The sequence below is a fragment of the Strongylocentrotus purpuratus genome, unplaced genomic scaffold, assembly GCF_000002235.5.
Source record: "Strongylocentrotus purpuratus isolate Spur 01 unplaced genomic scaffold, Spur_5.0 spur5_scaffold_2, whole genome shotgun sequence".
Classification (NCBI taxonomy): Eukaryota; Metazoa; Echinodermata; class Echinoidea; order Camarodonta; family Strongylocentrotidae; genus Strongylocentrotus; species Strongylocentrotus purpuratus.
Genome location: NW_022145605.1, coordinates 28,033,707 through 28,055,851, shown reverse-complemented (window position 1 = coordinate 28,055,851; position 22,145 = coordinate 28,033,707). Strand labels below are relative to the sequence as shown.

The 22,145-nt window shown below is 36.8% G+C and overlaps 2 protein-coding genes across 2 annotated transcripts; one reads left to right on the top strand and one right to left on the bottom strand.

Moving 5' to 3' along the window:
* Positions 1–534: 534 nt before the first annotated feature.
* Positions 535–5,654, bottom strand: LOC583535 (DNA-directed RNA polymerase III subunit RPC9). The gene is made up of 6 exons (XM_030992155.1): positions 5,600–5,654; positions 4,516–4,552; positions 4,142–4,240; positions 2,975–3,069; positions 2,061–2,118; positions 535–1,509 (listed from the first exon to the last, which is right to left on the bottom strand). The coding sequence occupies exons 1-6, from the start codon at positions 5,605–5,607 to the stop codon at positions 1,381–1,383; spliced, it is 426 nt and encodes a 141-aa protein (XP_030848015.1). The 5' UTR covers positions 5,608–5,654; the 3' UTR covers positions 535–1,380.
* A 1,333-nt stretch (positions 5,655–6,987) lies between these two features.
* Positions 6,988–21,278, top strand: LOC589861 (serine/threonine-protein kinase Chk2). Its single transcript, XM_030992154.1, has 13 exons — positions 6,988–7,571; positions 8,226–8,356; positions 9,539–9,617; positions 10,346–10,411; positions 10,992–11,082; positions 13,191–13,299; positions 13,787–13,840; positions 15,030–15,094; positions 16,182–16,281; positions 16,878–16,916; positions 17,698–18,025; positions 19,462–19,625; positions 20,593–21,278. Exons 1-13 carry the CDS (start codon positions 7,340–7,342, stop codon positions 20,794–20,796), a joined length of 1,662 nt encoding a protein of 553 aa, XP_030848014.1. The 5' UTR covers positions 6,988–7,339; the 3' UTR covers positions 20,797–21,278.
* Positions 21,279–22,145: the final 867 nt, after the last annotated feature.

Here is a 22,145-nt window from a genome sequence, read left to right as displayed (position 1 = left end):
ACAGTTCAAGCCCATTTTCTTTATGGACAATTCCCAAATGCTCGTTGTGTGAACGTCAAAGTGCCTCGTTAGCAAAAATAATTTGTCTTTGATGTAAATTCCCAGAAAACTGTATGGGCTTTTAAGGAACTAGTTTTATACCATCATTTATCTAGAATAGATGTATCAATAGATGTACAATGCAGACAAAAGGTACCTTTCTTGAAGGTACGGTGTATTTCTGATATTTAAAAAGAAATGTAAAACTCTAACTTAAAAACTATGTTTTTATCGATTCCATGACATTTGCTCCGGCGACAATTGCTCCGCTGTAAATTTCATACACTAATCGAATGGCTAACTTCAACCCTGGATTCAACACTATACCCTACCCTAAACCTAACCCTAAACCTAACATAAAACCCTATTGAAACCCTAACCCTAACCCTACATCTTAGACGAAATAAAGCCCGGAGCAATTGTCGCAGGAGCAAATGTCGTGTCACCTTTTTATCATATTGCAACATCCAACTCAAAAAATGCACACAAACAAAATTTCATATTAAAAATATATTAATATTTATTCCACTAGCTTCAAAACTAGGTGATGTGGTCTTTCTATACCAAAAATGTAAAAACAGTAGGGCGGTATTTGAAATGATGGAATTGGCTACCCTAAAATATTCAACCATTTTTTTGGTGATCGATTATTTTCATAATACAGTTATATGGAGTCTATTCTTTTACTTCTGAATATATCAAAGCATAACTAATACCGAACACACACAGTCAATTAGTCTTAAGGTTTAATTCAAATGAGGGTAACATATTCAAATATGATGGGGCAGACTCTCCCTTTAAAGGGTCATATAGTTATGGTAAATCCTCAAAAGATTGTTCGCCAGATTTCTTTTTGACTTACAGTGACTGTTGAATATCAATATACTAGCCGTACTGAGATGCTGTGAGGTGTTTCTCTCCTCAAGTGGTAATTAAACAAATGAGAGGAAAATGAGTGGTCTGACACACACATAGAATTTCTTTTTTTAAGTCCGATCATCTGGGCACACATGTTGTCCCATGGTGTTTCATATTAATGAGTCCAGACTAAAAAAACTTTCTATCTTTCTCTCCTTCAATGCAATCCATCTATTCTTCCCCTTCCTGTATTTCTTCTTCTGTGCCTTCTTCTTCCTGTTAACCTGGAGAGATGGATGCGATCACATGCATGAAGAGCTTTCATAGAACATCTTCTTCAACTTACACTTTTTCTTGTAAGTTTGAGGTGACCATCTTTAAAAATCCTTCCTGTCTTTCCTTCTATCATTTCTACCAGTTCAACTTCATTTTGTCCTCTTTGTAAGATGGATATATTAAATCACTTTAGATGAAAGCCTTGGTTTATCCTTCCTCTCCTTCTTCTCCTTCTGCACCTTCTTCTTCCTGCTCTCCTGGTAACATGGAGGTGATTACTTTGATGAGAGACTCCATCTGATCCTCTGACAAGCGCTCTTCGCATTCCTCTACCATCTGAAGAAAGTAAAGAAGTTTAGTTTCATTATTTATTTCTTCTTCTCATTTACCTTATGTCTCCTCTTTTATCATTGGAATGTGGCATTTTAAGCAAAAAATATACATGATGTTGACTTGACTTGCACTCTACACGACTAAAATGCCTTACAAATGTGCATCTGTTTCAACAAATATAATAATGGAACTGGGTGGAATTTCAAACTGGTGTGTAACAAGTTTGAAGTCCTTACTAGTATGCAGTTTTACTACATAAATGATAGTAATGTGATGGAAATAACTTCCACACACTTAATGCAATAGCATTGAATCAGGACATCTGTGAGTATACATGTCTAATATGTAAATAAATCAATACCGCTAATGTAAATGTACTTTACAGCAACAAATGATCAAAAGGGATTAAATGCAGGCACAATGTTTACAATTCTTACAATGGCCAGGGTAACAACAATTCTTTGATTGTGCTTAATAAACACACAACAAGATAGATTTAGGTGCACAGAAACACTTTTACATCTACTATAACGAATTGGAAAAGAAAAACTTACTGCCATTATTTCTACTGAGGTACTTGGTCTGTGATTAAGAAGTTGCAGTTTTTCAGATCTGTAAAGAAGAAATGAATTACAAATGGTACGAATTATCACTTGGTTTGTATGTTCTTGGCATGTATTCCTATTCTTCTGTTTTCTTTCTTTACTCTTTACTTTATATCTTTTCCCATTATTCACATACTGCAAATATTGAATAGTGCATCATGGTGTGTTTCAGCGCTGTTTCGTATTCACTTTACGCTAGAGGCATATGCATATGACACTCTTGCAAAACAAAATTAAAATCACAAGTCTGTTTTTCAGTCAACTCGTGAAGAAAACAAGTTTCTTAGATATTCAAACAAAAAACCTAATGAACTCAGGAAAAAAATCAGATTAGCTTATAGATTGGGGGAAAAAATTACTTGGTTGTTTCTCTTCAGTGTGTGTCATGGTCAACCTGTTAAAGGCATCGTTTAACATTGTTAAATATGAGATGCATGGCCCTACGTGTTATCAGTGTCACTGTCAGTGATATGGTCTAATATTGAAGCCCCCTAAAAAAAGTTGAGTGACCTGTTTTACCATACTCATTTTCCCCAAGAGACTGTCGTGTTATAAAAACGGTTAGGAAAATGAAAAAGAAATTTTTATTTCCAATCATAAATATCTTGATAATCAGACAGGCGATCGGCTTGTAAAAGTCATGGGGTTCCTGACTGACCTAAAGGTTTATAATTATGATTGCAGGATGAGCTCATTAAATCCAGGATTTTGTTTCAGAAGCTGAGGCAAAGTTACAGAGTCACTTTAATCACTGAAGCCTCAAATATTTTGATGACAAACCCAAATATATTAGGAAAAACCCGCTGGAAATTTGAGATGACTGAAAATAGAATAATTTCCAACAGGTTAGTTTTCCTTCTTACTTTGTGAGATTGTAGGGAGCGAGAGCTTGGAGGAACTTCTCTACGACCTCAGGAGTTTGAAGTCCACATGGAGTATTCTCAAGGTATTTGATTGTCTGTAAAGAGAAGAATGAAACATATGCTTAACTTGTTGCATCCAGTAACCAGAGGGCTCCGGTATCAGCCCTATGGGAATGTGAGAATCTAGTATTCAATGGGTTAACTCTATAAAGTAAAATGCAATGAATTAAAACCCTTTTGGCTCTCAACAGACAAAAAACATATACAAAAAACCTGCAACGACAACTGAACATTACTTTCTTCTTATTTAACTACTGTGGCGTAACCGGGCTCTGCCGGGGTAGCGTTCTGCCTTGCAGTCTCTCAAAACCCGGTCCACGCTCTCGACAATCATTCATCAACTATATCTCTCGGTGGGCTCTCACATAATTATATCGTGTAAGAATAACGTGGACTATAGCTCTCATTTTACTGACTCCCGCAATCACTGAATGTCTGACAGGAACTCAAGAAACAACACCGTCGCACAGTATCTGCAGTTCAAGTATTTTTACTAGTTCCTGGTAACGGACCTGCGGCAACGACAGGTCAATGCTGACTCACAGATCACAACTAACAGAACCTGTCTCAACGACAGCTCAATGCTGACTGACTGACATCTCACGATGTACACATATATATTTCACAATTAACTATAACGCCCTCTATGTCCTACTAAATTACTGGGCTAGTTATGCTACACTACCATAGATTTCTGCTCAACCAGTAATCAGCTCATCAAAATTCTTTTTTGTTGATGCATAGAGAAAGATGAGAGATTTTTTATCCCACTAAACTGAAACTCACAAAAACAGCAGAAGTGATAATATAAACTTTATTTATTTCTTTGGCATAATTATTATTACTACTGAAATCTTTGAAATACTACTAGGTTTTGTCTCTTCTTTGCAATTTGTCATGCTTCTGGGGGAACAATGAGCATGTATAGACAAATTCGAAACATGCAAGAAAATTAAAACATAGAAAAGGTTTGCCAAAATGCAATAATCCATAACTCACTACAAATAAAGAGAACCAAACTAAAGGCGTAACTCATATTTGTCTTGCTAACTTCTACTTTTTCTTCTTCTAGTTTTAGACAATCAAATTAAAAAGTGTATTATATACCTCATAGGATATGGTGGCAAGGTTCTGCTTTTTTTTGCTGATGCTCTTCTTCCCTCTCTGAGAGCTCCCTGCCTGTAATTCTTTGAGCAGAGCATGCACCTGAAAAGAAAGAAAGTCCATTAAGTGGAGGTCAAAGGTCATAAGATAATATGTCTTGGCCTTTGGCTTGAGAAGAGGGTTAAAAGACCTCGCCTAAATAGCTTAGCTTAGGGTAGGGCTGAAAAATCTGGCAACTTCGTAATCCAATGTGAATTATTTTGGCAACGTGCTTTCATAACTATTATTAAGACTCATAAGAGTCTAAACTCTACATGCAAGACCAGCTAATTGTCACCAAATTGTATACAGCCCCGGGGTAAACTTAAGTTACATACCTCATAGTTGCTCAGCATAGCAGCACTTTCTTTAACCCTGTGAACAAGAGAAGAGTAAAATGTTGGTTATTTAAAAAATTTCTTCAGAATTCAGTGCTTATGACTAAAATATGTTTCACTAATCTCTCAGAAGACGGAGGAGGAGGAGGAGGAGGAGGAGGAGGAGGAGGAGGAGGAGGAGGAGGAGGAGGAGGAGAAGGAGGAGGAGGAGGAGGAGGAGGAGGAGGGGGAGGGGGAGGAGGGGGGGGAGGAGAGGGAGGGGGAGGGGGAGGAGAGGGAGGGGGAGGGGGAGGAGGGGGAGGGGGAGGAGGAGGAGGGGGAGGGGGAGGGGGAGGGGGAGGGGGAGGAGGGGGAGGGGGAGGAGGGGGAGGGGGAGGAGGGGGAGGGGGAGGGGGGAGGGGGAGGAGGGGGAGGGGGAGGAGGGGGAGGGGGAGGAGGGGGAGGGGGAGGGGGAGGAGGGGGAGGGGGAGGAGGGGGAGGGGAGGGGGAGGAGGAGAAAGACTAAGAGTAAGACTAGAGTTCTCCATCATCATCATCATCGACAATGGAGGAGAAGAAGAAGAAGAAGGAGGAGGAGGAGGAGGAGGAGGAGGAGAAGGAGGAGAAGTAAGAGGGGAAGTAAGAGGAGAAGTAAAAGGAGAAGTAAAAGGAGAAGAAATTATACAACAATCGACTCATCGGATCATTCAGCAGCTCATCGAATTCCACTTTTGACCGATTTGTAACCCAGTATTGGCAGTAAAATCAAGACAAATGACGGTTGCTTCAACTCACTAACATATACTATTAATAATTGGCGCTAGTGTAGCAAGGTATCCAAAATATAGCCTACTAAATTTCAGACCCCAAATTTTGTGGTCATCATTACCCTAACCCTAACCCTAACCCTAACCCTAACCCTAGACTAGAGATAATGATAAACACGAAATTTGGGGTCAAAAAATTGAGGTCTGTTTTAGTAGGCTATATTTTGGATACCTTGCTACACTAGCGCCTAATAATTTAACTACATGGTAACATAAAATACAACCATATACCTGAACAGACAATTAAATTCAATGGAAAATAGATTCAAAATACTTACACCTCCATTGCAGCCTTTGTAAACCCGTATTTACTACCTGTTCAGTTCATATCAGTCCCAAAGCTTTATTTTTGTGTAAGTGAATCTGGTAGTATGGTATCTTTGAATTATAAGCTACATGGACATTTGTCACTTACTTTTTTCAATATCAAAAGCGGAGATTTTGGGGACAAGAAAATTAATGCGGGTAGTGGCGGATCCAGGATTCTCAGGCCAGGGGGGGGGGGGGGGGGGGGGGGGGGGGGGAGTGGGAGGGAGATCCTAAAATTCTATGACAAACACAGAAATGAAATAAGAAAAAAAAAGTTTCCTCTTTACTTTCTATCTTCACACCTCCCGTTTCCCTGTTTTCGTTCTTCCTCCCCCTGTCCATTTTCTCCTGCCGTCCCATCTCCCGCGTTTTGGCTGGGAGAAGGAGGACACATGCCCCATCTGATATATGTGCCCCTGGATCTGCTTCTAGTTGGGAGCGGGTTGCATGTAGCATCTGACATAGTCTAGGCCTATCTGATAACAGGAAAATCTTGATATCTGGTTTAATATTGAAAGTGTCATAATTTTTTTATTTTAAATTAATTTCTCCGACTGGTTTCTATTTTGATGAAGGTCTCATAGTTTCCCGTTCTTGATTGATTTCTGTTGTCATTTTAAATTTCCAATTTTTATAGACTTTTTCTGTCTTTACTTGCATCTGTTTCTGTTCCATCTTTTTGTAATTAGGACCTATTAGATGTTTTACCCTTTACCCGGGATGTTTTATATGATTTTTAAACATTAGTGATAGTGAGTAACAATCCAGCCGTGATGGCTGCGAATATTGAAAATGAAATAAATACTGAATCTTAAATCTTTTTCTAAGAGCATAATTGTGTAGCCTAATAATGCTCTCACTTTAGAAGGCCAGAAACTTAGCTTTATAGCATATATATCCGTCTCAACTCAAGTCTCAATCAACCTGTAATACAAATTGCTCTTGTTTGTATGTCTCACCTCCCTGGTACAATAGCCTACGATTGATTAATAATATTATTGTTAATTTGATTGAGGGGACCATGTTTTAGTTCGGAGGGGGATCGGAAAGGAAACCGATGAAATTATTTAAAAAAATATATTGAGGGGAGGGGGGGGGGCTTGGATGCATGTCTGATAATAAGGGGCGTTGAGTACAAAAGTGAGTAATGTAGAAAAAACTTGCACAACATATTATACTTTAAAAAAAAAATGTTTAAAGTTGTAGCCTACTTGTAACGAGGACTGTCAACAAAGATTGATTTATTCGGGTAGATTTATGTCACGGGCTAGGGTCGCTGACCGCAGGCGCGCTGCGTGCTATGCTCACACACCCGCGCGCCCACGTGGCCGCGCCGACTGCACTGTCAGCTAGCTGGTTGCGGTACGAAAATTTATAGACTGAACCAGTTCGCTGACAACATTTTACGTCCTTGCAGAATCAAAGAGGTTTTCACAAAGTGGCCACAAAATAAGCAACAGCGATTTTATTGTTCTTGTGGATTTCTCACTCACTTGACTGAATTAAAGGTTACTTTGTCAAGGAAATCGGTTCAGTGCTCCTGAATCTCGCGCCAAAGTTATTTGCCGCAGCAGGAGTGGGCGGATTGGATATCTACGTCACGGTACATCTCCCGGGTCAGTGAGGCGGAGGTGAGCTTCGAGTTTCCGCTGAACACATGTAGCGCACTCGCATCTCCCGTGTGTTTACTACTACAGACTAAGTACAGCATGTACGAGAGCGATATGAGTACTACCAGTGCAGGTGGCAGTGCAAGCTCGAGTTCCATTGAACCCAACAGTACTTCGAGTGCCAGTGCAAGCTTATCATCCGCTGGAACGTTATCAAGTATGGAGACTATTCCAACTCAGGAGGTTGCTGAAGGAGATTTTGATTTTGCAGAGGAGAGAGTTGTTGTATGGGGTCGTCTGTATCCTGTTGGAAAATGTTTCTCAAGTATTGGTGAGATTTGAGAATTAAAAAATGGTTGATTTCCAATTGTAAATTGGTTTGATGAGGGATGAGTTCCAGTTTCAGTTTTGATTCTATGTTGATAATAATTATTAATAGCACAGAGACTGAGAGGCAGTGTGCCCATTACTTATATTATATGAAAATTAATTAGCTCAGGAATTATTGAAATATACAATTCAATTACCTGAATCTCATTTACATGTGACATTTATCTTTACTTTTCCATCAATTTCTGTTTGATTCTGATTTTTTCTAGTTGACATTGTTGAATTTGCATTTGTTTCAATCGATAGCTAAGCAAATCATACAAAATTTATCTTTTCTTTTCATTGCCTCTCTCACCCCCTTCTCTCTTTCTCTCATTTTACATATAATGAATTGTCTCATTAGAAATATAAGTTTAACTTTAAGTTCACAAGCTCTCCGCTGAAACATGTTAATTTGTTAATAACATTGCATTTGCCATTTCAATGTGGTGTCCATGAAGTTAGACTCAGCATTTCATGACAGAGTTATGAGTAGCTTTTCATGAAGATTAGCAACTTGTATGCGGACATGTTTCTCTTTTGAAGAGAGAGAGAATAATAACTTGAAGCGTTGAAGAGCTGATCATTTGTTTGCCCCTTGTTATGAATCTTGCAGATTTCTTAGACACAAAGGATGAATATATATTTGGCAGAGATCCATCTTGTGATGTTTGCTACAACGGCCCGGAAATAAGCAAGAATCCTTGCTATCAGACTCTCAGTAAAACACACTTCAGGATATTCAAGGTGAGAATATTTATCTTTGACAAGTACAATGGACATCATCTGTATTCACCTGTATTTTCGGGCTGCTTAGTAAGACAATGTCTTGTAATGCCCTCCCATAGTTCATCAGTACACCACTGCAAAGAGTGAAACCTGTCTATAAAGACCACCTCAGGAGAAAGGAGACAAGAAAATTGGTCTTTTTGCACAAGTAGCTTTTGTACACAGGTTCTAACTTCCTTCACTCCTTCAGTACATGTTTTGATGAGAAACCATTTTCAAGGGAAACAAAAAATGATATTTTTCTATACAGGTGGGTGCGCTAAACCAGGTTTGACTGTAGATAGTTCAAACGATTGAGGTACATGTACACGTATGTGTATTTTGTATCATAAAAGGGTGTTGAATTAATGAACCTTCACACTTTCAGTTTCACAATAAGAAGTTGTGAGAAATTGTGAAATATGAAAGATGAGAAATAAACAATAATATTGTAGAGACAATACACATATGACGTATGGCTTTGTGAGTTGTGACATTTTCAGAAAATTTTGATAATGATAGCCAAGTAGTAAGGGTATCCTTTTTTGCTGTGCATGTTTTATATGCATTATTATTTCCAAATAAAAGGAGTACTGTATACCTGCAGGGAATAATTTTCCTCAAATATTTTGATTAGCAATTTCAGCTGATGGATAAATATTTCAAATGAAATTCTGTACATTTCTATGGAAGAAAACTGCTACACAAACAATATTTTGTATAGCAGTCATGCAAAAATGCATAGCAAATTGCGATGCGATACCAGGAAAATTATTCCCTGTACCTGATACGTGTACTGTGATGATGCGGGACCATTTGAGGTCTAATTTAATGACATTTTTATTTTTGTATTCTATATATTATAATAAATATTAATAATTAATTATTACTGTACATATTACATGTAAATGTTAATGTTGGGATGTTAGCATTTAGGTTTTGTAGTATAATTTGTTTACATGGAACTGTGGAACTTTGAGACGGTGAACATTATGTCACATTCCACATCCCAATGCTTGATAAAAGACTGTATGATGTAATGGTAGAAGATGATTTACAACTCAACTGAGGTAGACTGGCAGACACATTTTCGAGATGCCGTTATTGCTGTCACATTACTTTACATGTACATGAAGTTTTATGTTGTTGTTTTTTGTTCAGGAATCAAATGACAATTGCAATTTCTACTTCATCGAAGACAAAAGCTCAAATGGCACCTTTGTGAATGGAGAAAAAATAGGTAAGAATAAGAAATTTTACAGTGCAGATTTATATTTAAAAAAAAAGAAGCTTAAGTAAGGCCGTTTTCAACACGATTTTCTGAAAAAATTAGTGATAATTAGTGATAAAATGCATTCAACGTGATTACATGTGACCAGCTTAAAATTGCACATGTAGTTTCATGAAGTTTCATGAATTTATAAATCACTGTCAGTCCAGAGTAATTTTTAAAATTTTGAAATGAATACTATTTAAGCAAACTAGTAGATTAAATATTTGTTAATACTAAAATCGAATTTTTAGATAATAAGAGTGCACAAGTTTGTTTGTCTTGCCTTTCAGGCAATGTTATACCGTGAGCATTTGGGCAATTTGAATGTCACTGTCCTGTGAAATGTAGTTGCATTAATTGTGATATGCGACAGCACACACAACACTACCAACTCATTATCTCATGTGCTATCACTGCAGTTCCAAAAGCATGATGCTGCTAGATTTTTTTCTGGAATTCCTTGCAAGCATGTCTCAAACTTCCTATATTTTTACGAATAACTTTTTAGGTTGAAAATAGAGTAAAGGTTCCTTATTCATCCAGATGTTTGATGCTGTTATTTTGTTGAGATCTCAATCTCCTTATTAACCATTTATAATATTATTCACAATCAAGTTTTTTTTAAATGTCACATAACTTCCATGATGACATCAGCTGTGTGTAACTTTTTCTGCCATTTTTTTCAACTTTTTAAGGTAAAGGAAAGAAACAAGTTCTAAACAACAATGATGAGATTGCTCTCTCATTATCCAAAAACAAAGGTAGGTGGATGGTATATTTTCTTCTTTTACTCCTTATTTTTGGTTTTGTTGTGCGTGTACTTTTTCATTTATTTTTAGAGCATTACATGATTGAAATAATGGAAGTATTGCAGTGTGTTCTTTAATGAGAATATATAATAATAATAGTAGTTGGTTCTTGTATAGCGCCCATGTCTGTCAGACTTGACACTCCTGGCGCTCCCGATTATTACCCTGGCTTTAGCACGGCTGCCATTGCTGCGCTCTAGCATTTCAAGGAATAAATTCCTGCCAGGTACCCATTTACATCACCTGGGTTGAGTGTGGCAAATGTAGATCAATGTCTTGCCAAAGGACATTAGTGCCGCGGCGGGACTCGAGCCGCAGACCTTGTGATTGACAGTCTGGCGATATATCCACTTGACCACGACACCTCTACCATGCATTAACTTATGTCTGTAAGAATAAGAGACAGGAATGTGAAGGATATTATACATGTACTTCACGTCTTCATAAATAATATTGCAGTGTACCGAAGCTTATCCAAACATTTTGAACAAGGCTTTACATATATCTAGATCTATATTATTTTTTATTTCAGCGTATGTGTTCATGGACACTAAAGACTCAGATCAAAGTAATCTACCAGAAGCCCTCCGAGAGAAGTTCATCATGTCCAAGGTATTAGGCAGGTAAGTCCACCGTAATCTCTTTTTGATTGACATTTTGACTTTGTTTTGAAATTTGTTGGAATTGTTTATCATTATAAATAAGAATGTAAGACAAAACAACAACAAACAGATGACTGAAAAATAAACAACCATGAAAACAAAATGAAAGTCATACTTAAGTAAGATAATGACTTTATCTCTTTATGATTTAGAGATGTTATATTACTTCATGTTTAACAAAGTGAAATTTTCTCAGTATTTGAAGAATTGTTATTGATCGTTACTTGCTAGTCTAGTAATACTGGGGGCCTAGACTCTCTTGCTGTAATCAGATATATCAAAGACCTATAAAAGGTACTCTGATCTTGGCTCACTGTTAAAGTTAAATAAACTTGAGTTCTGGTAAATGTAGAAAATACGTTCTCACAGAATCCAACAAAACTTACACTGAATGTTCAAGATTACAAACAAATGACATGTGCCAAACAATTTTGGTAGAAAATGTAAAGTGGCTGAGTAATGAGCATAGAAAGATAAGGAAATCCGGGTTTGTAGGCCCGACACTATGTGCTTAAATGAGAGTTGTGGTTTTTAATGAAGATGATGTTCAGTAACTTTTTGTGCATTTGTTTTTATTTCACTAGTTAAAAAAAAAAGATCTACTGCAGGATAGACAATCCAGAATAAAGTTGTATCAATTCTCTCTCAAAATGCGATTCCCATACCAGAGCTCAAGATTGGCATTAAATGATTTAGCTTGGAGTGATTATATTTTCATTAATGAAAGATAAACACTTCTTAAATGATTCAGCATTGTTATCTGCCCAAATGTATAGCTCCTTTTAATATGTAGCTTTTAATCCAGTAATTAAATGTTATTTTGGTCAAATGTAAGTGTTCATCAGGATGCAATTATCTTCTCAAATTTATTGCACCTGTTTCAAAGAGGAAATGAAATCTCATCCTGTATGGACATGTTAAAACTAACAAAAAAATGGATTAGCTGTAGTACACGTAATTATCAATATACATGTTCTTAGGTCATTTGTATGACACATCAGTGTGTCTGTAAGAAGAACTGTCAAGAAACGAAGTAGGATGCTCTACCCAAATTGTTCTTCTTCTTCTAGTAATAAGTACAGACCGCCGTTGGCGTATTATCATTATTATTATTATTATTATTATTATTGTTTTAATGTTCTTTGTTCGAGTTTCCCCTGTGGTACTTAAGTTTTTGGGGAAATCAATTCTGGCATCAAGTTGATTTTTAACATTGAAAATTACCTGATGAAGACGATAACAAGTATGAAGATACACCAACAGTATATTGGTGGCCTGTACTTCTACAGAAGAAGAAGAAGAAAGACGAAAGAATGTTTCAAGTTTTTAGGATCACTGACCAAATCTGCAATTACCATTATATTATTGTATTTGTAAGGTACTCCCCATTTGTTTTGTACAAAATATCTTCATAAATGTCCATTTTACCTGAAGATTTATCAAACGAAAAAATCCCCCAGGTATCTCATTTTCTTACTGTCATCAAATGAACTTGATGCCTGGTTGGACTTCCCTGTAAAGTCTGTCTAAAATAAATTAGACAGTCAACCAGCTTCTACGACAAACAATGTTTTTAAATGTATGAACAAATTACCGGAGTATCTCATGCTCAGTATATTTATATATCCATAAGACCATTACCCAAGGAGTTAAAGATAAAGTTGAGTTCTGGTAAAAAAAGAAAATGAATTCTCACAGAATCAAACTAAACTTACACTGAATGTAATGTCATTTGCAAAACAATTTTGGTAGAAAATGTATACTGGCTGAGTAATGAGCATAGAAAGATTTATAAGGAAATCAAGGTAAGTAGGCCGACACCATTTGTGTAGTCCCATATACCGTACATCCTTCTGTGTACAGTGCTTGTTACTTTACCAAGACTGGGCCAAATTTATTATGATTTTGATGACTCCAGAACCTTGCAGTACACACCAATACTTACATGTACATGCTACATGATCAACTTTTTCTGATCCATTCCACACCATTTCTTTCACAATGCAGTCGCATGACCAGAACTCGACTTTATCTTTAAATGCATTACTTTCATAATTTCATTTGTTCAGGGGTGCCTGTGGGCAGGTGAAGCTAGCGTTTGAGAAGGGAACGTGTCGGAAGGTCGCCGTCAAGATCATCGAAAAGAAGACGTTCTCAATAGGTGGGACTATGGTCAGGGTAAGAGTCTTTACTGAGATCTGTGTCACTTTTTTTGTTTGTTTGTCTGTTTGTTTGTTGTTTGTGTGTGTGTGCGTAAACTAGTGGAATAAATATCGTTTAGGATTCACCAGCCAGACAGTGTGGCTTGTAATGATTACCGGTATTGTTATTTTGGATTGCTAGGATATGGGCCTATCATCTATTAAATTTACTAAAATGGGGTAAAAAAAAAGAAAAGAAGAAGCCTTTCCCACTTTCCAGGAAATAGCTTAAATTTGTGTAACTCCCAGTCATTGGCAGAAGGTGGCTTTCTTTTTTTCCTCTTGTTTTTTTTTTTCCTTCTAGAAATTGCTTGTACACAATCCAATGTGTAATTCAGCCAAGCCAACGTGACTGATAGATAAATCTTATAGAAATGGTATGGTACATGTATATAAAGTGGGATGTCTGTAGTGTTTATTATGAAGAACTGTTCTATTGACCAATAATTTTGTTGTTGTTCCAGAATATGGAGAAGACTGTGATGGAAGAAGTCAGGATACTCAAGAGACTTCACCATGTGAGTGTTAAAATTTGATTGTTAATGATGCCTAGAGTAGTTTAGCTATGGGAGGGAGAGTTGGGAGGGGGGGGGGGGGGGCACTGGGGACTCCCCCCTTGAAAATGGGAGAGAGAAAAATGACAAGGAAAGAAGTTGGGATCGCCTAGCACCCCTCCCCATATGAAAGTATTCTTATGACTTATTCATAGGCTAATAATTTTTGTTCATTATTCAATCATCAAAGTTTTCAGAAGGAGCCTTTACATGCATTTTGATAAATTCAGTGTGACTTCAAATAATGATAATTTATCTTTGATAAGATAGCTTTCTTGAAAGGTATAGCACTGTAGATCATAATTCCTCACTTTGGTATCAACATTGGAAGTTTTTTTGTTGAAAGGTTGTTTAATTGACCTAGAGGTCAGTCACACATACAGGTTTGTAAATATATTCATTGTTATATTCCTCTTACACACTCTAATGTTGGCACCCTTCCCTATGTAGCCTTACTCCCGGGAAAATATATACATTTATCAAAATAAACATATAACTTTATCTGAATTGAAGTATGTTATAAGTAATCATGTTTTGTTTAGAAAATCACTTACATGTATGTTGAAGGAAACCATTCTCAAAAAGGATATTATGTTCATACTATTTGATGAAATATTTGTGCTCCTTTATCAAAATATGATAGTGCCAGTGGTTTACCTCCTAACTATTAGCACTGAAATTAGTTATTGGTGAAAAGCCTTAAATGATGATGTAGCCCTAGTTAGTGGAGGTTTAGACATACTATTCAACAGCTTTCATTTGTACTAGTTTATATATGCAAATAGTTATCACACTCTTCAGAAGAATTACAAATCCCCTGGAATCTAGGCTACCATCATTCAATTGAGTCAATAACCTTTGGTTTGTTAGCCCTGGGCATTCCCATTCAATTCATGTTGATTTGGCACTGAGTGATGTTTGTTATCGATGTATTACTCTGATTTTTTTTTCACCGACCCTATGAACCCAAAATAATGCAGGGTGTTTTTATATTTTCCAGGCATTATTACAGCTATTAAATGCACAACTTCTTTGTTGATTTGGCATTTATAATCACAAATTGCAATTTATTTGAACTACTGTATTTAATGAATCGTGATTGTATTTTAATGATGGTAGTTGATATGTTCGTTTTATATCTTGTTTTGTTCAGCCATGTATTATAGGTATAGAAGATGTGTGTGACACGCCAGAGGTCCTGTATATTGTATTAGAATTGTGAGTAAAACATCTACATTAAAGTCTCTCTAAAGTGTTGCTAGCCCCAAATTATGCCAAAGATTTGATGGCAAAATTTCACTTATAAATTGTATCATAATGTGAAAGAGGATATCATTTAAGACACACTTCTGCAAAGATTTCCCCCCCCAAAATGTGCTTGAAGACAAATATTCATAAAAGAATACCGGTACTTAATTTGGGTTTTCAGTTGTAGGCAGAAAAATTTGAATTTTGTATTCTTTCATCAATATTCGACTTCAAACAAATTTGTTTTGAAAAACCTTGCAGAAATGTATCTTAAATGACATCCTCTTTCACATTATGATACAATTTACGTGAAATTTAGCCATCAATTTTTGTGGGGCTCCCAACACTTTATAGGGGGGCTTTAAGCAGTTCTATATTGTAATGAGAGCTAAATAATGCCACAATTTTCCTAGTGCCTCCATTCATTTTCAAATCTGCAAATACAGACTCGCTACTTTCTTGTGTTCTTTTTGTTCTGTAATAAAGATTTTGCTATGTTACAAAAAATGCATTAAGTGTAAGCAATAAAGAAATTAAGCAGTATGATGATGTACTTTATGATCATTTATGAAAACTTTTGGAGGAATTTTGTGTTGATGGAGTTACCAAATCTGTTATTTAACAGATCCTGTAGGAAGAAATTCCTTGGATATTTGAGCACCTTATTGGTAGTTTGGCTAAAGTCAGAGCAATAATATGATTGCAGGGCATTCATGTAAAAATGGGTAAACAAATTGTTGTTGTTATTGATGTAACATGAATATTTTTGATGTTGAGGAAGGAGCAGTATAGATATTGATGTAAAAAAATACACAAAATGTTGATCAGATACTTGTTACAAATGTTTTAATTAAAAAACAAAACAGATAACAATATCTTTGTAAACTATAATGGTTACTTTAGAAAAATTGTTGAAAACTGCTGCCTTTTCCAAGTCCGTGAGCATGCTCTGTGATTATGTTTCAAAATATTATTATTATTATTATTGTTAATATTGAGGAAGGAGCAGTAAATAATATTGATGTATTAGAATAAACAGAATGTTATCACTTTTCAGAGTTGAGAGTGGAGAACTGTTTGATAGAGTGGTGAGTCTAGGCAAGTTTGACGAAGCAACAGCAAAGTTTTACTTCTATCAGATGATCACAGCGTGCAAGGTACGTATCTAGATATAATTCGTGCATAAAAATCTACCGTACTTGATCCAGTGTATTTTCTTTACGGTTGCCACAGAATTAAAGATACAGAATTAGCAAGCACATATTCTGGCCAAGAATCTTGAGTTAATACTAAATTTTGCAAAATTTTGGGTTGGACTACATGTAGCATCCAAGTTGAAGGCGGACCTTAGCCGACACTCGATCATAAATCTGCTTTGTGAACAATGGTGGTAATGACAGATTCTATACCTTTAAAGAAATGAGTAACTGAAAAATAGGCCCCTGGCTCCTAAATCCCTTCCATTTTGTTTGGGAAAGTTCGAATACATCTTTTGCTGTGATTAGACAATTTTTTCAATGCTTCATCTTTAGCATAGATCTAATGCAGCAGCATGCATTCATTATAATATGTATTACCCAACTACAAATTTACATTTGATAGTCCAATTGTGGGCTTTTTAGATACATCAGTCCGCTTTGGAGAAATGAAATAATTTTATGTGCATACTAACAAGCCTATTTAATTTATATTTCTAATCGTCCCAAAAATTATTGTTTCAATATTAAGTGTAATTATTTATTATTTTGTACAGTATCTTCATGACAATGGAATAACACACAGGGATCTCAAGGTAAGAGTAAAAAAAGCTTTTGTTTTTGTATTTTGACCAATTAACACAAGTGATACAAATCTGATCCAACAACAACTTTCACTGTTGTGGAGCTAAGGCTAGCATTGTTTATTGCACAACATGTGTTTTTATGAGATTTGCACCTCAGTAAACATCCAGCATGATTTACTTTCCTGATAACAATGGACTCAACACAAGATTCAAATCTAAATCTGAATCTAACCTAGAAGAAGTATCTCTTGATAAATAAGCCAAGAGCACTTGTTGAATCTCTGCTTTATTATTATAGGAAATGCATGGAGATTTGTTTGAAAGTGACTTGGTAACATTGCCTCAGATTCTGAAACAGAATCCTGGATTTAGCTCATGCTGTAATCATAATCATAAATCTTTAGGTCAGTCAGGAATCCAATGACTTTTACAAGCCGATTGCCTGTCTGAATATATTAATGATTGGAAATCGAAATTTCATTTTTCGTTTTCCTAACGGTTTTCTTAACACTACAGTCAATTGTGGAAAATGAGTAGGGTAAAACTGGTCACTCAAAGATATTTACTTTTTTGAGGCACTCATTTTTAAACGCAATTTTTGTTAGGGCTTCAATATTACACCATATCACAGACATTGATAACACGTAGGGCCGTGCATCTCAAATTTAACATTGTTAAATGATGCCTTTCAGAAATGAGCCAAGAGCACTTGTTGAATCTCTGCTTTATTATTCAAGGAAATGCATGGAGATTAGTGTCAATTGATTATTACCCCCTCTTTGATCTGCAGCCAGAGAACCTCCTACTGATGTCCGACGACAAGGAGACCATCCTGAAGGTGACCGATTTTGGTCTCTCCAAGTTTGTGGGTGAGCAGTCCCTGATGAAGACGCTGTGCGGCACACCAACCTACCTAGCTCCGGAGATCTTGACCAGTATGGGCATGGGTGGCTACACCAAGGCCGTGGATTGCTGGAGTATAGGGGTCATCCTCTACATCTGTCTGGCGGGGTATCCTCCGTTCTCTGATGAGATCAAAGCGATGAACCTTGATGAGCAGATCAAGAGGGGCTACTACAGCTTCCCAACAAAGTACTGGGGCTCAGTTTCAGCGCCAGGTACAGTTTCCGCGGGGACAGAGTTGCGCTAATCTTGAAGTCTTATGCCTCAGTCACACCTTTGCGTATTTGGCTTGCCTATTGCTGCGTATTTATGGCAAGCCGTTTTAACATTTATTCCCATTTCTTGATATCAAGTAAAATTTTATGTTGTAAAGCAATGGTAATTCTTGATATCAAGATTTCATTTCTTGATATCAAGAATTCAATTGTTGGTATCAAGAAATAAAAATAAAATGTTAAAACGGCTAGCCATAAAAACGCAGCAATACGCAAGCCAAATACGCAAAGGTGTGACTGAGGCATTACAGATGTGTTTTTTGTTTCTGCAGAATTGTTGACTAGGGCAATGAAAAAAAAGGATTATGTTATCAAGTGAAAATTGTCTTAAGTCCTAAGTCAGTTCCTTGCACTTTTCAGATGAATAGATGTCTTCATCAGAATGGTACGATGGATATCCATCCTCAAATGTCCTAATGATGCAAAGTTGATTGGGCCTGATAATATCGTCGGCCGGCTGGCAGAAGGGCGTTAGCATGCGAGCGACTCCAAAACTACTTTTTTAATTATTTGCATTTAAAGATTTGTTTTATATTTAAACTGCTTTCTGTCCCAAAAATTGATTTAAAACTTAAAAGACTAATAGAAATGTTATAGTAGAACACAGCCACAATTTTTTTGTTGAAATAAGTCAGTTTTATAAAAGTTTGAGGCGATTTAGTGCCAGCGCCCTTCTGCTTAACGCTTCATTTCTTACCTGAAGTTCGAGCTAACGCTCTTCTGCCAGCTAGGCGACGATATATAGAAGTGCAGTGTATCAGTACATGTGCTATGGAGTCTTGTAAGAAGATGTTGTTCATGTAGGGCACCCTTCTGTTTTATGCATTTGCAACTATGGTACAAGAGCCATTAATGTGTTGGGGTTTACTTTCTTTTAAAAAGTATTACCGCAGTAGCTTGAGTTACTTTGATACAAATAAGTGGGGGGGGGGGGGGATAACTTACAGATGTTTTCTAAAATTCAATAGTCTTTTAGAAGAAATTTTATACACTGAACTTTCTCCTTGAGCATAGATAATTTTAGAAGGCCATGTCCCTTGAATATTTAACTAATTTCTTTATAAATTGAATTAATTTCCTTTGAATTCAGGTTTTGACGTGGTGAAGAAACTTCTTGACAGTTTTGACCAGTCAAAGGCCTAGAATTGTGATATGTGGTACAGTCAAACCTCTATATAGCGACCACCCAAGGGAAACACAAAAAGTGTTCATTGAAGACAGGTGGTCTTTGTAGACAGGTTCCTTTGGTACATGTTTCAATGAGAAATAATTTTCAAGGGGAACAAATAATGTGGCCTTTGTAGACAGGTGGTCACTAAAGCAGGTTTGACTGTATATAATAACAAAACAACTAAATCCCATTCTCTTCAATGCAGCAATTGACATGGTGAAGAAGCTACTGACCGTCGACCCGAAGCGGAGACTGACCACCAAGCAGGCCTTAGCTCATCCATGGCTACAGGACCAAGAGGTCATTGATAAAGCCGAAAAGGTCATGTATCCAAACAGGAATGGCCAGATGCTTCCTCCTTCTGCACCGGTAAGGTCTTATTATTCACACTTTATGTGGTAAAATGCCTTTTAAAATAAGGCACTGCCCCAAAATAAAAAGCATGCCGCATTTCACATTTCTGTATCTGAAAAAACACACAGATAAGGCAGTATGCATGGGGACCTTTTTTGTATGCAGCTACTTTTTTGGGGTCCCAATTTCCCATTGTCTCCGATAAACCCTAAACGATTTTTGTAATTTTGAATTCCAATCATAAATATCTTGATAATCAAACGGGCGATCGTCTTGTAAACTTCATGGGATTCCTGACTGACCTAAAGATTTATAATTATGATTGCACCTTGAGCTAAATGAGGGATTTTGTTTAGAATCAGAAGCAAAGATGCCCAAGCTCTTAAAAGAGAAGTTGCGTTCTGGGGAGAGGGGTTAAATAATGTGTGAGCATTTTCGTTGTCATTGAGAAGCGTTCCCCAGAACGAGAAGTTGCGTTCTGGGGAGAGGGGTTAAATAATGTGTGAGCATTTTCGTTGTCATTATGCAAGTGGAAGAACATCAGAGAAAAAATGTCCTCTGAAAAGTATGGCTCTTCAAATGCCTTCATATTCTAAATATAACATGTAATAGCCTAAAAATGAAGATCACAGTTTTATGCCACATGTTTGTACATCTTTCTGTGTACAGGTGCTTGTTACTTTTACCAAGACTGGGTCAAACTTCTTATCATTTTGATGATACCAGAACCTTGCAGTACACACCAATATTTATACGTTACATGATCAGCTTTTTCTGATCGAGTCCACACCGTTTCTTTCACAATGCAATCACCTGACCATGCAATCAAGTATTGGGTCTTTGAGTGCTATTTCAATGAAAATTATTAAATTCTGTGACCCTAGATTTCTCTTCTATTTGATAGAAAAATGTTGTCTCCTTGAGTTCTGTATCTGTAATTTCTACCTTTTTTCTTCTCATTTCTCATTTCTGTTCTCTGTAGGTTCCCGGGATAAAGAAGCGTCCTAGAGAGTCTGCAATGAGCACAGACGATGAGCACTGCGATGACTCTGGCATAGGTTGTATGACCTCCAGAAAGATGTCTAAGAGTGATGACAGTGGAGATGGTGCCTTTGACAAGACGGAAGACGTGTCAAAGGTTGTGGCAAAGGTCGCTGCTAAGGTCGCTGCAGGCGGAGATGCGTAATCACACATGTAGCTGGTGAGCATCTGTAATTGAAATCACCAATGCCTTCCTTTGATTGGACAGTCCACACTTTCTACTAGGCCTCTACCCTTTGTTATTATTATTATCATCATTATTAATGGTTTACAGCCTTCCGTGCCTAGGAGAGTTATAGACGGACACAACCCCATTAACTCTGGGCCGCTTCCGTTTTCTTTTCTCGTATAGATATTATTGTTCCTGTGTTTGTCTCCTTGAGTTCTGTATCATGTTATTTTTAACCTTTTTTCTTCTTTTGTTTGTTCTTTGCTCATGTTCTCCCAAATTAATTAAGCTGAGATCAGTTTCCCCTCTGAAATATAATTAAATACAATTTCTTGTTTTACTTTTTTAATGTAATAAACCAAAAGTAGTATTATATATCCATAGCCAAATGCAGGCGAGGATTCAGGTGGGGGGAAAACCGTCCCATTCACCCCATTTTGGCAACTTAAAAAAAAAAATTAAAGAGGAGGTGTTCATTTTTCTTCCCAATTCTTCCTACTTCCTTCTCGTTGTTGCCAAATTTTTGTTCCCATTTTGCCAAAGTTTTCACTTTTCTTCTCAAATCTCCCCTTTCCCCAAAAAATTTGTTTGTCATGGGAACTCCCCCCCCCCCACCCTTTCCGGGTACGCTACTGAGTTCATAAACAGCTTAGTGTTGCTCTACCGGAATTTGTGCAAAAGTACAGGTCTGTTGCGCACCTCGAACGGACCTTGAGCCTATAGCAGCGCATTAACAGCACCACAGGCAATATTAAGCAATATTGCAAAGATAAAGTCTATGACCATATGGAGATATTCTTTGAGATATTTTTTTATGTATGTAGATAGTAATGTGCATCTCAGGAGTTTTTGCATATGGATGAGAACAAAGGCATTTTGAATTAATGTCAATTATTTGCATCGATTCAGTACATGACAGTGTGATGCCGAGTCAGACTATCGTTTAAAGATAAACTTGAGTTCTGGTAAAAAAAAGAAAATTAATTCTCACAGAATCAAACAAAAATTACACTGAATGTTCAAGATTACAAATTAATGTCATTTTCCAAACAATTTTGGTAGAAAATGTATACTGGCTGAGTAATGAGCATAGAAAGATTAGGAAATCATGGTTAGTAGCCCCGACACCATTTGTGTAGTCTCATATACATCTTTCTGTGTACAGTGCTTGTTACTTTACCAAGACTGGGCCAAATTTATTATGATTTTGATGACTCCAGAACTTTGCAATACAGTACACACCAAGCAGTACACATCAATACTTACATGCTACATGATCAACTTTTTCTGATCCATTCCACACCTTTTTTTTCACAATGCAATCG

Coding starts and splice junctions, on each gene's coding strand:
- LOC589861 (XM_030992154.1), top strand. CDS start 7,340: ATGTACGAGAGCGATATGAGTACTACCAGTGCAGGTGGCAGTGCAAGC. Junction 8,357..9,538: donor CACACTTCAGGATATTCAAG/GTGAGAATATTT, acceptor TTTTTTGTTCAG/GAATCAAATGACAATTGCAA. Junction 13,300..13,786: donor TAGGTGGGACTATGGTCAGG/GTAAGAGTCTTT, acceptor TTGTTGTTCCAG/AATATGGAGAAGACTGTGAT.
- LOC583535 (XM_030992155.1), bottom strand. Junction 3,070..4,141: donor TTGCCACCATATCCTATGAG/GTATATAATACA, acceptor TTCTCTTTACAG/ACAATCAAATACCTTGAGAA. Junction 1,510..2,060: donor CCTCAGTAGAAATAATGGCA/GTAAGTTTTTCT, acceptor TACTTTCTTCAG/ATGGTAGAGGAATGCGAAGA.